At 43.9% G+C, this 14,704-nt stretch overlaps 1 protein-coding gene across 1 annotated transcript in view; it reads right to left on the minus strand.

The window, feature by feature from the left end:
* Nucleotides 1–6,380: 6,380 nt before the first annotated feature.
* LAMC1 (laminin subunit gamma 1) overlaps nt 6,381–14,704 on the minus strand; it is a 208,937-nt gene continuing 200,613 nt past the window's right edge. The window contains exons 23-28 of the mRNA XM_019501751.1: nt 13,722–13,871; nt 13,200–13,314; nt 12,476–12,675; nt 11,988–12,146; nt 11,197–11,296; nt 6,381–9,337 (exon numbers count right to left, since the gene is read on the minus strand). Of these exons, the coding sequence (XP_019357296.1) occupies nt 9,081–9,337; nt 11,197–11,296; nt 11,988–12,146; nt 12,476–12,675; nt 13,200–13,314; nt 13,722–13,871 (981 nt within the window). The 3' untranslated portion in view covers nt 6,381–9,080. The remainder of the gene's footprint in view (nt 9,338–11,196; nt 11,297–11,987; nt 12,147–12,475; nt 12,676–13,199; nt 13,315–13,721; nt 13,872–14,704) is intronic.

Genomic DNA, 14,704 nt, shown 5'->3' on the forward strand with positions numbered 1-14,704 from the left:
TCCTTTGTGCCCCGGGGTTTTTTTTTTTTTTTTTTTTTTAGCTCTAGCTATGGAAGAAACCTTACTTGGAACGTTTTAGTGATCCTGTAGCTAAAGTTACGCAGGCTAAGTGTGCCATAATTATGCCTCAGACTGTCTGCATGCTGCCAGCTGGGCACTGCATAGCCGCATCTCACCTGCCCCCTCCTGGACTCTGCCACAGATCCACCCAGGGCACAAGGCCCTGCCAAGTTTCTGCCTCTTCCAGGGAGCTTATGCTTATCATCAATAACCTCCAGGGACAGCCTATATAAGGAGGATGGAAAGTTGTCTTCAATCCAACAAAGAAGGCAAAGGATCAGAGATGCTAGCACTATTTCCTCAGCTTAGAACAGGGGCGGGCAATTATTTTGGGCAGAGGGCCCCTTACTGAGTTTTGGCAAGCCATTGAGGGCCACGTGACAGGCAGTCCTGGGCAGATAAATATTAATTTTCTAAATTTTTAGGGGCCCCGCAGGCTGGATAGAATGGCCTGGTGGGCCGCATCCGGCCTCCGGGCCACATTTTGCCCACCCCTGGCTTAGAGAGACCTCCACTGAAAGCCTACCTCCAGAGAAGTGGCCTAGTGATCTACATAGCATCCAGCAGAAGACTACGGGAACGTCATTTTAGAGTCTAAAGACCGAAAGTCCTCATTACCATCAGAAGCATCATGGCCTAAGCAGCGATTTTTTACCTCAGTTATAACAACCCCAAAACTCCAACTATTTTGACCACTGCTATTATTGTAACATCATTTCATTCACACTTCACTAGTTGCTGCCAATTCAGCTTAGCCGATCCCTGCAAAGCAATGCTTGCGTCCCTCCCTTCTCCTGACCCTGGGCTCCTCTGCCCTTCCATTCTCCTGTGCTCTCAAGGACCGCTCCTGCCTCCTTGCCACTAACACCTCAGGTCTGCCAAACAAAAGGGAGACAGGCACTGCATGAACACACTTCAGCTTCAACAGGACGCAAAGATGCATGAAACAGAGAGAAGCAAATCTAGCAGAACACCCTAAATAAAGCAAACCCCAAGAAATCACTTGATCTTATTCCTGCATCCCTTGCTTTCTTCCTTTCCCTCGTCTCTCCCACATTTGCACTTGTCATGGGGTTTCAAAGCAAGTCTTGGCCGGTACAACAACAGGAGATGGAAAAGTGGGAGTGGCAGAAACAACGTCACAGACCAAATAAAAAAAATCCACCGCTGCCCACCCCACGCGGAAACACATGTCTAAGCTGCGGTAGAGTCTGCCAGTCCTGGATAGGCCTCATCAGCCATCTTTGGACACAGATAGAACAATCATGGAAAACAAACAGGGATTGCCAAAGACTGGCCAAGAGTTGCACACGGCTGTGCCATGTCGCTGGCACAGAGCCTTGAGCGAGGCCCAGGTCACTGCAGGAAGATCTGGCCAAGGTCTGCTCCATTCCTCCCCTGTGCTGCCAAGGTCAGTAGCGTGACATCTCTATACCCTGTCAAGCCATGGTTGCTACGTTGGCACCTCAGGGTTGGGGGTTAAGCAGTTGAAAGCAGTCTTCAGTTGGAGTACCAGGGTAGCATGCAATAAGTGCGGGGCTGGGAAAAACAAAGCCTGCCTTTCCAACCCTGCCTGCTGCGCTGCCTGCTCCTTGGCCCAGATCTCCAACAATGGCTACTCTGTCTGGATACAGACAGAAATCTGTTCAGGGAAGGGACAGTTTTTATTTGCCTGAAGAGCTGCGCATATTTATGAGGCTGCATAAATAATTAATAAACCAGCACCATTTAGAAAATCCAGCCTCAAGCCATTCATGGAATCACAGAGGTTAAGGATCTTTAAATCATGCCATCCTCCCCCCTGCTGGAGCTGGTTGTCCCCTATGGTGCCTTCACAGCAGTGCCTGTTAAGGAGAGCAAAGACATTAGCAGCACAGGCTAAACATGCTGACAGCATGAGCATCTTCAGAGCGGTGGCTGCTAACAGGCTTGCAATGTGAACTCTGTCTCAACCATGACTATTGACTATTCCCAAGCAGCAGATACATTAACTCCTCAAGAAGGGCTGTGTGGCAGGATTTACATGGCTCATAGGCTTCAGTGGGGAAACTTGACAGGTTCCAGAAAGCACAAAGTTAAATAGCAGGGTAAAGATGATTCTGGGGAGGAAAGAAGAAACAGTTCAGTGCCAGTTACCATAGCAAGCAAAGAAATGATGGCATTTCAGAGCATATGGCCAGTGGTATCACGAGCCCTTCACTTCCCAAGTGATTGAAAGCTCATTGCATGCTGGGGGGGGCACCAAGGAGAAGAGAGAGAGAGAGAGAAAGACAGAAGGGGAAGGGGAAGTGGGGGGGAAAATAACAGCAACAGCTAAGTCTCCCTCTGCCTTTAATCAGTCGTACTGGCCAGTGAGGGCCTTGTAAGGATTGTTGCATATTTAGTACTGCTTTTTTCTTTGCTCTCATCCTCCCCCTCTTCCCTGCCTCCAATTCCCACGTTAACTCTTCTGTGGATTGGTTGGCAGTTCCCACAAGACAAGCTCCATTACTGCATTAAGCAAATTGAGGAAGCAACAGCCTGGTAACTCGATTATTCTCAAGGCATCTCCTTTCATAGCCTACAGCATCAAAGGGCTCCCAGAGACACCCCACCCTTCAGCTGGGAGAAGCAGGCAGCAGACTCCTTCAGGCATATTCTTCCTCACGGTACATCAGTGGGGGCCAATCTTTCTGGCAAGCCTGCCACAAGTTAGCCCACACCCTTCCCAAGTGCCACTCCAATCCCTTCTCTTTACCCAATCTGCTATTCAGCTTTCTGTTGCTTGCCCTGTACTCTCTGTCAATCTGCTGCTTTGCTTTCTGCTCCATCTCATCTGCTGCTGTTCAACCTGTCCCCTGTCCTGTCTGCTGTATGCCACACAGAGAGAAGCTGCCTACGAAGTACTGTGGCAAGGAAGCTTGGCGCCCAGGGGAAAGCCCGCAGCAGCAGCCCTCCCTCACCCCCAGGCACAGATTCGGGGGCACATGCCCCCCGCAACCCCCGGCTTGTCCAGGAGCGCGCACAGCAGCAGAAACCGACCTTCCCCCATCCCTGTGCCCCCCTAAACAAGCCACTCGTGGCTGTCCTGCACCCCACCCCGGCTGGGGAGCACCTGTTGGTGCCCCTTTGCTTCAGCACCCAGGGCAGTTGCCCCACTCGCCCCCCCCAATGGCACTGTGACCATGCCACAGATTGGCCACCCCTGCAGTATTTTGTGAATAGACCATCCCAGTTTTGGCCTAGAAAGACCATAGACCTGTAAGAGTTGTATAACGTATTCTGGGGCTTTTGGCAAAGACTATCAAATGAAATAGGCTATTGATTTTCTAGGGGAGGCAGGAGGCTGCCAGACAAAACCGTGGGAATATTGTAAAAACTACTTCCTTCCGGTTGTGATGAGATTGACAGAAATGCTGTCAATATAAACTCAAGACAGTATTCTCTCTCTACTGGAAGGTGCTGACTGGTATGCAGGTGACAGAATGGTGGAAAATCCTCAGGATTAAGCCAGTTTAGTCAACCACATGGTCAGCAGCCCAGAAGGTCACAAGTTCGAGGCCACAGCAGAACCGCTCACAGCACAGCCATGTCAGATTGCAGTGAATCTGCAAATTCTGCTAAATACCTTGTACAAGGATACAAAAAGGAAGGAAGTCCCAAAACAGCCCAAACTATGTAGGGAACACTGAGGAACCTCCACCTTGCCAATACTAAAGAAGTGTTATTGAATTATTGCTCCAAGGCAGGGGTAGGCAATCCTCTGCATGGGTGCCAGAATGCAAACGCATTTTGCTTGCCACATGCATCTGGGGGTGGGCGGTGGAGAATGGGCCAGGGCTGCAGTGCCAGAACACAAGGATCAGGCCCTTCATGGCTCCCGTCATCCATTCCTGGCATGTCAACATCTTACAAGTTGAGGTTGCAGGTGTTTTTGGCACTCTGCCCAAAAAACGTTGCCAACCTCTGCTCTAAGGCATAAAAGGGAAGTAACTGCACCCTCCCATGTAGAGACCTAAACAAGATCCTCAGGAAAGTCTGTCTGCAAGTGAAAGGTTAGACACTTGGGACAGATTCTCTTCTGGGGCAGACTGGCATCGCGTTGTGACAGCTAGTGGAGCTCAGCATAATTATGTGAGCCAAGGACCAGGCCCTTGCTCCTGCAGTCTGGACGTTGAAAAGAGGATAGACACATTTCCTATTCTCAGCATCTTGAATACACAGAAAGCAGACACTGTCTTCAGATGAATGGTCCATGCAACATCAGCACTGTTGCCAGGACAAGCCTCCTATCATAAGCCATTACTTGTAGTGGTATATGATCATGATTACAAGTAGTGGTATACAATCATGATTACTTGTAATCAACTACAACCACAGACAGATTTTACTGCATGAGGTTTGCTCATAAACAACCATGTTTGCAAACCAGCATATTTTGCAAGAGTGATCCATGCTAGCCTCTCCTCATTTTTGACTGAACTTGTGCTTCTAAACAGTAAACAAAAGTCATTTGAGAGTAATTTCTCTAGCAGAGTGGGGGCCAACCTGGTTGGCAGTTGTGCCACAAATTAGCCCTGCACTCTCCGCAAGTGGCACTCCAATTCCCTTCTGCTACCTGATCTGCTACTCTGCTTTCTGCTTCCTTCCCCATGCTACTTGCCCTGCCACCATACTGCTGGTTCCTTCCCCAATCTTCTGCATGCCCACACAGAAACTGCCCATGCCACTTGTGGCACCCATGTTGCAGGTTGGCCACCCCTCTTCTAGCAGATTTTGGACCCACATCTTACTGAGGTTAGGCTTTCAGGTCAGGAAGTTAGTTAGCACACATTAAACACAGCCTTAGGAGTCAAGTAGAGTCATGGCATGAAATTTAACCTGTTCAACTCTACCTTTGAAGGCAGTATGCCTCATCTACATTAGACTTTAAAAATGCATTTGTTAGCCCTTTAGATAATACACACTGGTATCGCAATTAAATCCTGGTCTCGATGAGGCTTAGGATTAAAGCATTAGCAAATTCTAACAGCAAGTGTGAAGCTCAACAAAATTGAAACAATAAAGGTAATTAACTCTTGAAAACAACTTACCAAGAGATTGTGGTAGATTCTCGTCACAGGATGTCTCAGAAAAAGATGCAATGTAGTGCATTAACCAGTAGCTGGAAGATTTGGATTGCTGGATGATGTTTTGTGCTCTGTGTTATACAGTACGTTATACCAAATGATTATATGTCCCTTCTGACCTAAACTACAAGCAATAATAATAGTAATAAAATGAGAAAGTGGGGAGACAGAACACAGGTTTCCTTTGAATAGCTGAAGTTTATGGTGAGGGAGGAAAGTGCACTGGGACACTCCTGGGAATGCCAAGCTCTTTGGTTTTTCTTATAACACAAAGCTTAAATGTGGATACTAAATTCCATTTTTTACACAGAAGATTCAGTACAGAGCCATTTCTTCTTCCATCAGTTTAAGCAAGGCAGAATACATTTTACCTTCAGCATATGCAGAAACACACCTCTTAACCTTCAGTCCTTCTATAAGTGATGGATCAAGCTTAATAACCAAGTCAGCTAACACCATATATACTTATTTTCAAAGTACAAAGAAAAACAACAACATATCACCTTATCTTGTAGTCAAAGAAACTAAAGCTTCTTAACAGACCCAATGAGAAAACATTACTATAGTAACCTACTGCAATTCATTGAGGTATTTTTTACTTATATTCTTTGTTCAGACACACTTAATAGCAAAGAAAGTATTTTCACTGTGCGTATGAGCCTGTGTTGAAAAAAAGGACATATCCTTAAAAACAGTCTTCCTTCATGACCCTTATATGGGCATCAGGCTATGTTAGCACATAAACTGAAGAGGAGGGGAAAGAGTAGTAGCAACAAAGCTAGACATTTCACATTAGAAAGGTACCTTGAGATCCAAGAACTCAACTTCCAATTAGAAAGGTGGTGAAATCCAAATTAACGGTGCTGATTCTACCTATAATAAACAAGGCAGGGAGCCGCTGAAGGCAGATAGTATACCTGAACAGGCAACTATTGTCTATTAACACTCCAAGAAAGTTGGTATTAGTCTGTCGCCTCCTAGAGAAATGGTGGGGCTCTTTTTGCATATTTCTTACCTTGCTTTCCTAAATTCCAAGAGAAGGATATAAGTTGAGACCACTCTCTCCAAAACCTCAACCCAAATAATTCCAGAAGAGGAGGGGGACTGTAACCATCATGGCATTGGTTCCTTAGTCACCAAGAGGCAAACCTTACAACCAAGTCATTTTTCATTCCCAGCCAAATAAAGCAACACTCAAAGAAAACCATGGTATAAGGGGTTACAAATATTCAGACTTTATTATAAATAAGAAATACTGTTTTATACATAAAAAACTGCAAGTGTTGCATTTTGTTCACCACCCCAGACAGCAAGACCACAGATTAAGGCAAAAGCTGAAGTGAAGGCACATACTGAGGGGCCACAGTCAGGAATAAAATGAGGAGGGAACTGCCATGGGTTCCCCGTGACACCCAGCATTCTACCAGCAGCCGTCTTGTCATCACATTACTCAAAGAAATAACTGGACCTATACAATGCAATAATGGCCATAACGCAGTAGTGTATTAAGAAATTGTTTATAAAGATCTTTTATTTAAAAATAAAAATTTTGTTAAAAAAAATGCTCAAGACAAAGGGAAAAGCGGGAAACCTTAGGCCTGAGGTCAGCCAGGGGGTGCATGCACCTTTGTGCCTGTTCTTTCCCCAGCCTTGGCACAGGCGACATGGTTAGGATACACCCACGTGACCAGAGCAGCCAGCAGAAATACTGATGTAAAAGTTCCACAAGTGTGATGGGCAAGGCGACCCTCCTCCAACGCTGTTTAATATACTACAGGCTGGTGGGAATCACCTTCTCCTGCCTGGCAGCACCAACCCTGACGCTGGCCTCACACTGAACTCTCCTTTCTCGCAAAAGGGCGTGTTACGCAGAAAGGTCACAGTTGCAGCCCTCACGCCCTTTACTTGGGTTGGAAATAGTGCTACGCCTCCCAGATGTCCAGATGTAAATCCACACCCATCCAAAAAATCAGCATGACAGCTTTGCCAAAAGTCAGAGACAGAACATAACTAGTTCCTGTGAACTACACACTTCAGAATGCTTTGGACATCTGGTGCTGGCTTTTGAAGGGAGGTCGACATGTCCCATCACTGGACTGCATATGCAGGCAAACAGGTTTGTGTTAATACCACAGAATATAGATACTGCAAACATGGAGGAGGGAAAAAGAGTAGGAGCCTAAGCCAAGGAAATACCTAACCCTGAAGGAATAATAAATGGAAGAGCTATATGGTGCATGTGCCATGATGGATAAAAGGAAGCAGGTAAAGGAACAGACGGTGCCACTCTGGAGATAGGGCTGAATATATTTACACACACACACAAAAGGATAGACTTCCTCACTCTATAATCATGATAAACAAACAAACACAAAACAACAAAAAAACCCACATTCACACAAAAATATAAATTTGAAATAATTAATAGCACCAGTGTGTGTCAGATAATTTCTTCCCCGCTACGCAAACGTACAAAGTTGCATAGTGTTTAAGGATAGATATATATGGATCTCAAAAAGGGGTGGGGGAACATCAGACTGAGCTAGTAAGAAAAACTGCAGAGGCTGCTACTTCCTCAGATGAAGGAGGAAGAGAGGAGTGAAAAATCCCCCCTCCCCTTTCTCAGTCCTATGCGGAAAGTTAACCAGGAGGGAGTGGAGTCATCAACTTGGACAGAAGGTCTAAAGAGGTGGCAGCGGCAGCTACATGAAATACTGTGAGTGCAGGGTAATTGCCACCAGAGCCTGGCCTGAACAATTTGTGCTGCAACATTTTAGGAAGACTGGAGGATCAGCAAGAAAATGAGGCAAAGTATAAGTTTTGGCTCTTGATCAGATAAATGGCTGACAAATGCAAGACCAAAACTGTAGTGAAAAAACCCCATTCCCTCACAGACAGAAGTTGAGGAGACTACCCCCTGTCTTTAAAACCGGTTTTCTATCTGCAAATATTAACTTCAAGTTCAGACAGACCCACTGGTAGGAGCTCTTTGGGTGGTTGTATTCTTCTTCAAAAAGATCTTATTAGAGTTTTTTTTTTCTTCTTAAAGGCCTGTCTCCATTAATCATTCTATCCCTGGAATGGTCCTCTGGAAATTCCTTAGTGACATTTACTGATGAGAACAGAGCTGATCATTTGCAGGCTTCCTGACCTGGAAAATTAGACTAGGCAGCTGTTCACAGACTTGAGACAACATTTCTGCTTTGAAGGCTAACAGCAGTGTTGTGAAGACCTCTCACCACTCCACCTCCTTTCCCTCACAAAAGCTCTACTCAAAGACTATCTTTCTCAGCAGAGGGATATATTGCACTCAAGAAAGATGCTAAAAAGTTTGGCAGATGGCTACCAAAATTTTTGTTGGCCACTAATTTTTGCAGAATTTTTTAAAAACACGATTAGAACTTGGGGAAGGGGATTAATGTTCTTTGAGTGCAGCTATACTGGCCATTACAATAATACTTTGGTAGCCAACCCCTTCCTTCATAGAAACAGAGCTCTGGGACTGAGGAGGCTTCAGTGGTTGTGGGGGGAAGTGGAGGAAGAGGAGAGAAGCAAGAGCTAGTTTTGCCTTACTGTACCCCAGTTCACATGGTTATTTCTGAACCACTGTACAAACAGTCCTGAACATTTCACATCCTTGTGCAAATCAAAGGGGAATGAGTAAGACAGAGGTGAGGGTGGAGTGTTCAGGAAGATAGAATTTATAAAAAACCCTTTGATGCCCAAAGATGGATATTTTAATTTGCTTCTCTTTAAAACTTTGCAACTTTTCCTAACTTGGAAAGAAAACAGCAACTGCGAGCAGCAGAGTCGGGGATTTGAAGAAGGTAATTTGTATGTTAAGGCACTCCATAGCCAAACAACTGCTCCACCAGTCACTGGGGGAAATCTCCCCCCACCCCCAGCAGACCCTTAGGGTTTTTCAATGGACGGGGTGTTGAAACAACCAGATGGCAATGTCTTCTTAATGTCTTCCAAGTTGTTAATGTCTTTCAGGATTTCTTCAATGTCCCTGTTGTAAGCCTGAATGGCATCGTCTTGCTTCCTGGCTTCCTTCTCCAGGAAAGACACTTTTCGATCAAGCTCACTATCTTTCATCTGATCTTTGGCACTGTTCAGTGTACCCTCAATCTCATTCAGTTTATTCAAGTCCACTGTGTCCAGTTGTCCTGGTAAAAGAAGAAACATAGATAGTGAATTCCACTAAAGGCACTTCACCAAGCTACTGCCTGCTCTCAAGACCTTTCACACATCCAATAAACCAATTATAGATTGATATAGTGGAAACACTGTCTCAGTGAAGTTTTTTTTTTTTTCCAGAGCAGTATCACTAACGGAACTGTTCACTGCCGGCTGCAATACAATGAAACAGAACAGACGTGGACTTCACAGAGTTGAATTTCAGCTTAAATGGGTTCCACTAAATTTGTAAATGAAACATCCCTGCTGAGTTGCTATGCACAACAAATGAAAATCAAAGATATATTATCTAGTCTATACTTCCTGAGTTGAAGTATACTTTTTAGGCCAGATCCTCAGCCATTTTTTACTTATTTTCCAATTAAGGCTTTTTAAACGTAATGTAATAATGAAAGGCAAAAATTTCATTTTGGGGGTTCTTGACAAACTCTGTTTTTATAACTTATCAGGATATTCAAATCAACATGAATGAATTACAGCTGTCTATTAAACAGTTGATTTTCCGCTACTAAATACGCAATGCTCATCTCACTGTGTAGGAATTTACTAAATATTGTTCAAGTTTTGGGATGCAACTGAACTTGAATTTTAAAGTGCACGGCAATTATTTTGAATCAACATTTTTCCAATAACCTGTCATGGACAGCGCATGGAAGGACAGAGTTCTATAAGACTCTATAAGAAAAAAAAAAATACCCACCCAAACCCCAAAACTTTGCTTAAAAAAAATAAATGAAGTCATATTATGTTTTGAACAGGGTTTAGCAATCTACAGCCAGCAGATTCAACCCAGCGTGTTGGATGGCTTTGGTGATATTCTCAGTAGGGGACTTTGGCAGCAGTGGCTTGCCTGTATCCCAGCTCAGCAGTGGGGATCTTTTGCCCAAACCTGTGGCCAGACAGTGAGGGGAAAGCAGCAGCAGCAATGGTGCTGGTGGCTTAGTGCTAGTACCAGCCTACATCAGATCTGAGCTTGGTTATTCTGGCCTACCAACTGAAAACGCTGCTGATCACTGCTTCAAAAGAAAGCCGCCTGACAGCTTCATTTTACTTTAAACTTTAACACAACAAAACTTTGTTCATAGGTCAGACATTACAAGGAACTTTCTGATTATGAGGGTGGTCAAACATTGCAACAGGCCACCTACAGAAATTGTGGAATCTCCATTTTTGGAAATTTTCAAGAGCAAGTTAGATAAACACTTGGCTGGGACGGTTTAATCGGGGATAAATCCTAGGTTAAACTAGATGACCTTGTGAGGTCCCTTTCAGCCCTACTTTCCTAAGATGCCATAAGCCTTCTTGCTAGGCCATGGCTCCCATTCAACTTTTGGATTCTGCTCTGAGCAGCAGAATTGTCTCTCCCCCTTAACAGAAATAAAGGATGCTTGTGCAAGGGACTCTTGATTCTTCCAGACAGCTGATTAGGATGATACATTTAAGTAAAGGCTAGTTGTCAACCCTTAAATCCTAGGTCTTTGCAGGGGGCCATCATTTTCTTTTCTACTCCTTGGGGGACAGATAGTGTACGATGGAATAAACCACATCTGCAATACCCCTGGTTATAGTGATATTAGGTTTATGCTAAGCAGCAACAAGGCCACAGGCTACACAATAAGCCTATGAGGATATTCCAGAAATATTGTTTTAGAAATAACTCAATGAACTGTTAGATTCTCAGCACTAGGGTGTCAGGTAAGCAACAGAGCTAATCAATTACTACTGCTTTCTAGCATCAGTCAGGCAACACCACATTTTGAAAAACAAAAACACACAAAGTGAGTAGAACTCTTCTGGAAGTGGGGACAGATGAGCAGTAGATACATACCTAGTTGATCCAGAAGTTCATTAATGATGGTAAGCAAGTTATTCACTGAGTTCTTTGCTTTTCTTGCATTGTCTTCTGCATCTTGGGCAGCCTGTGAAGCCTTTAGGGAGAAAAAAAATGGTATGACTCCACGCAATAATGCTACAGCAGTCATAATTCTAATTTATTTGCTGCTACCTCAGCACAGTGTCCCTACTCAGAACATAGAACTTGACCAAGGAAGTCCCAAAGAGCTAATTTCATGCCCTACAACACTGTTCCATCCCTGGCTTCTTTCTTTAGTGTAACAAGCCCAACACCCAGTTTTCTTCCATGGTTTTTGTTTTAGATCTGTATCACAGCTCTAATGTGTGAGCAGAGAGAGAGTGAGCTGGACAAAACACAAATTACTAGTCTCCAATGATGAAAAAAACCTGTAACTGGGGAAGATTCTGATGGAAAATGTCAAAGAACAGAGTCTATCAGAATGCGATCAGTCTTTCATTTGAAGACAGGGTAAGTTTTAGGTTATGGAAAACTGCCTCAGACGGTAAAGTTATACAGCAAAGCTGCTATAAGTTAAGGTTACTGGGGGTATTTAACTTTAACTATTTTTTCAACCCTTTTAAAAATTTAGAGAAAGTAACTAACTGGACTTGAGACCCAAACCTAATACTGTATCTGCAATGGGGCTGCAGCTAAAATCCAAGAATATCAGGGCCAATAAATTCACTCTTCTTAAGGCTGAGATCTAGATCCTCTCCATCTCACTGTGTCAACCTTTGCATCCACCTCCCAGAATAACAACTCACCATCCCTGCCAGCATCATATCACGGTTGGCATCTTCCTGCTTCCTCTTCAGCTCTTTCTCTGCATCTTGAAGCTGTTTCATCATGTCATCTACTTCTCTGGCCAGTTCTGTCGCATCAGAGAAAGTCTTGTCGGCATCAGATTTTGTGCTGTCAGCATTCTAAGATCAATATAAAACAGGATTTCTAAAAGGGTGGATCACACAGGAAACACAAAAATTCTTCTACTTTTTCCCATAAGATGCCAAACGAAATCTTTCCATGGCATGTGACGTTCCTTGATGGGATATATGCTCCAGCAAACAATTCTGAAGTATATTTGCGAACATTTAGAACACTCTCTGAGGGCACACGGCAGGGTGGGTACAAAAGCCATGACAGTTTTCTATGGGCTTAACACATCTCAATATGGCAGGGAGCACATTCTCAATAAGAAACCGTGGAACAAGCTTCAAGAAGACTGATTTAGGAGCCCTTTTTAAGGACTCACCTTCTGGACAGAATTAGCAATTTTCTCAGCATCATCTGCTTTGTTCTTGGCTTCCCTAGCATCAGCAGCCGCATTGCCAAGTGCTAGCTCTGCTTGCCGTGTCTTATTGTTGGCTTCAGCAATGGTCTGGGTAATGGCAGGAATCTTTTTCAATGCCTCCTCAGCTGCTGTCTTGTTATCGTTCACACGCTTATCGAAATCTGATAAAAGATGGAGACGCTGTTTTGTTTCCTGTTCTAGAAAAGACCTGGTTGAGTTTGTTTGGCCTGATAAGTATCCAAAAGTCAAGCAACTTAGTTGATGTTACTTTAAAATTGGAGGGAGAAAAAGAAAACTCATGGTTTATGTTACCAGAAAGACAGACCCTAACAATATTACAGGTATTTACCAGGGACTGACTTGGTCCACAGGCTGCTATGACAATATTCACGGCAGGATACACAAATCCCTCAAGGGGCTTCCTCCCTTCTAGGACCAGTAATGCTTTAAGCCTTCAAACATTGTTTGCCACTGTATGCTAATGACAACTACTGTTGAGCAGAAAGGTGTAAGGCTCCACATACAGAATGCACTGTGATGATGCACAGAAAGGAGAGTCCAGGAAGATAGCTTTATGGTTACTAAAAATTATTTTAGTGAATTAAAACTTTGAGCAAACACTTTAAACTATTTAACTCTATTGTTATTCAAGCCATCCACTCTCCCTAGCTGTCCATTCTCATACCTCTCAGGTTGCTGAGAATGTTGTTGGCTTCTTGTAGCGTGTTATTGCCTTTCTTGGCAGCTTCTTCAGCCAGAGCTTTGGCAGCATCTGCTCGGGCCAAGAGTTGGTCTGCAGTCTAGAGAGATATAATATGGGTAAGTATATTTTCAGCCCCTCTAGAGAATAAGGCACGTTAAAAAATGGAACACTGGGGTAGCCCAGCAAATGCCAGCCCAGTACCAAATGGTGTTCATTGCTAATGACTGCAGCCATTTAATATAACTGAGGTGCAATGCAATGAGAGAGGTGTTACCCATACCACAGAAGGTGACAGTTCCTTGCTCTCCTGTGTGAACTTTGCCAGTACAGAAGTTTCTGAAGACCATTCTATGCAACCAGCCACCAGAACCTGTTCTTCAGGCCCCTCTCACCTTGGTGCCAATGACCAAATACCACAGCTAAAGCTCTAGGTTCTGGGTCAGAGAGTTTTTTCCTCCGAGTTGTTTCTAGACATAAGAGCCTACACACAATAACTGAACTTACCTGTTGCTCAGTTTTTCCTTTCTCTAAGAGGTTCTTCACTTCCAGCTCCTTCCCTTTCATATCCTCTCTCAAATCTTCATAGTCCTTCAACTTCCTGTCAATTAGCTGATCCAGCTCCTCTGCTTCCTTCTTGATCTTATTTGCCTCATTCTGCATGTGAAAATAAAAAACAAAAACACAGCTCTGTGAACTTCAGCAAACATATGAAACAGGGAGACAAGAAACCCCATGTGCTTTCTTGGGCATGAAAACAGGTCAGACATTGCAGTGGGATTACTAGCATTTCACTACTACTCTTCTTGCCAATTTGTACTATCGTTTGATGATCAGAATGGGATCAGTGTCACCCAGTACTGAGTGCAATATAAGCCAAAGATAGGAAGAGTCCATATGAAAGAGCTTCAGGCTAACTTTAGTACAGTGGCTGTAGGAGGGGAAACAGCTTAATGGGCTCAGCATTGGGCTTGAAATACTTATACACCTGGAAATGTTTATGTATAGCAAAAAGACCGACTGGGACAAATAGGAAACTATAATTCTCTACGTGTCAGTCTTTCAGGAGTGGCAAAATACCAAGGTCTTAAGTAGACAGAGACCCCACAGCATTTTTCTGAAGCACAGAGGTGTTAGCAAAGCATTAAACAAGGCATCAGCAATTTATTATTACACTGAGCAAGGCTTGCCACCTTAATTAATCTACTGTGCCCTAATATACATTCCAGGGAATTATGTACAGAAAAATTCAAAATTATGCACAGAAACATTCAAAAATATCCAAAATGAATTACCTTTTTAATTTTTTTTAACAAATTAAACTAAATATGGCACTTTTCAAACCTCCTTTAGCACTATATGAGTACTTTGTACGGTTGGGTGTGGGGTAGGGCGAGATTTGTGAAGGTGTTTGGGGGGTGTATGTGTGGGGTTTGTGGATGGGTGTGGGTGGGCTGTGAAGGGGTTTGGGTGTGTGTGAGGCTTGTGGG

The sequence above is a fragment of the Gavialis gangeticus genome, unplaced genomic scaffold (assembly GCF_001723915.1).
Source record: "Gavialis gangeticus isolate Ggan-Ray unplaced genomic scaffold, GavGan_comp1, whole genome shotgun sequence".
NCBI classification, from domain to species: Eukaryota; Metazoa; Chordata; order Crocodylia; family Gavialidae; genus Gavialis; species Gavialis gangeticus.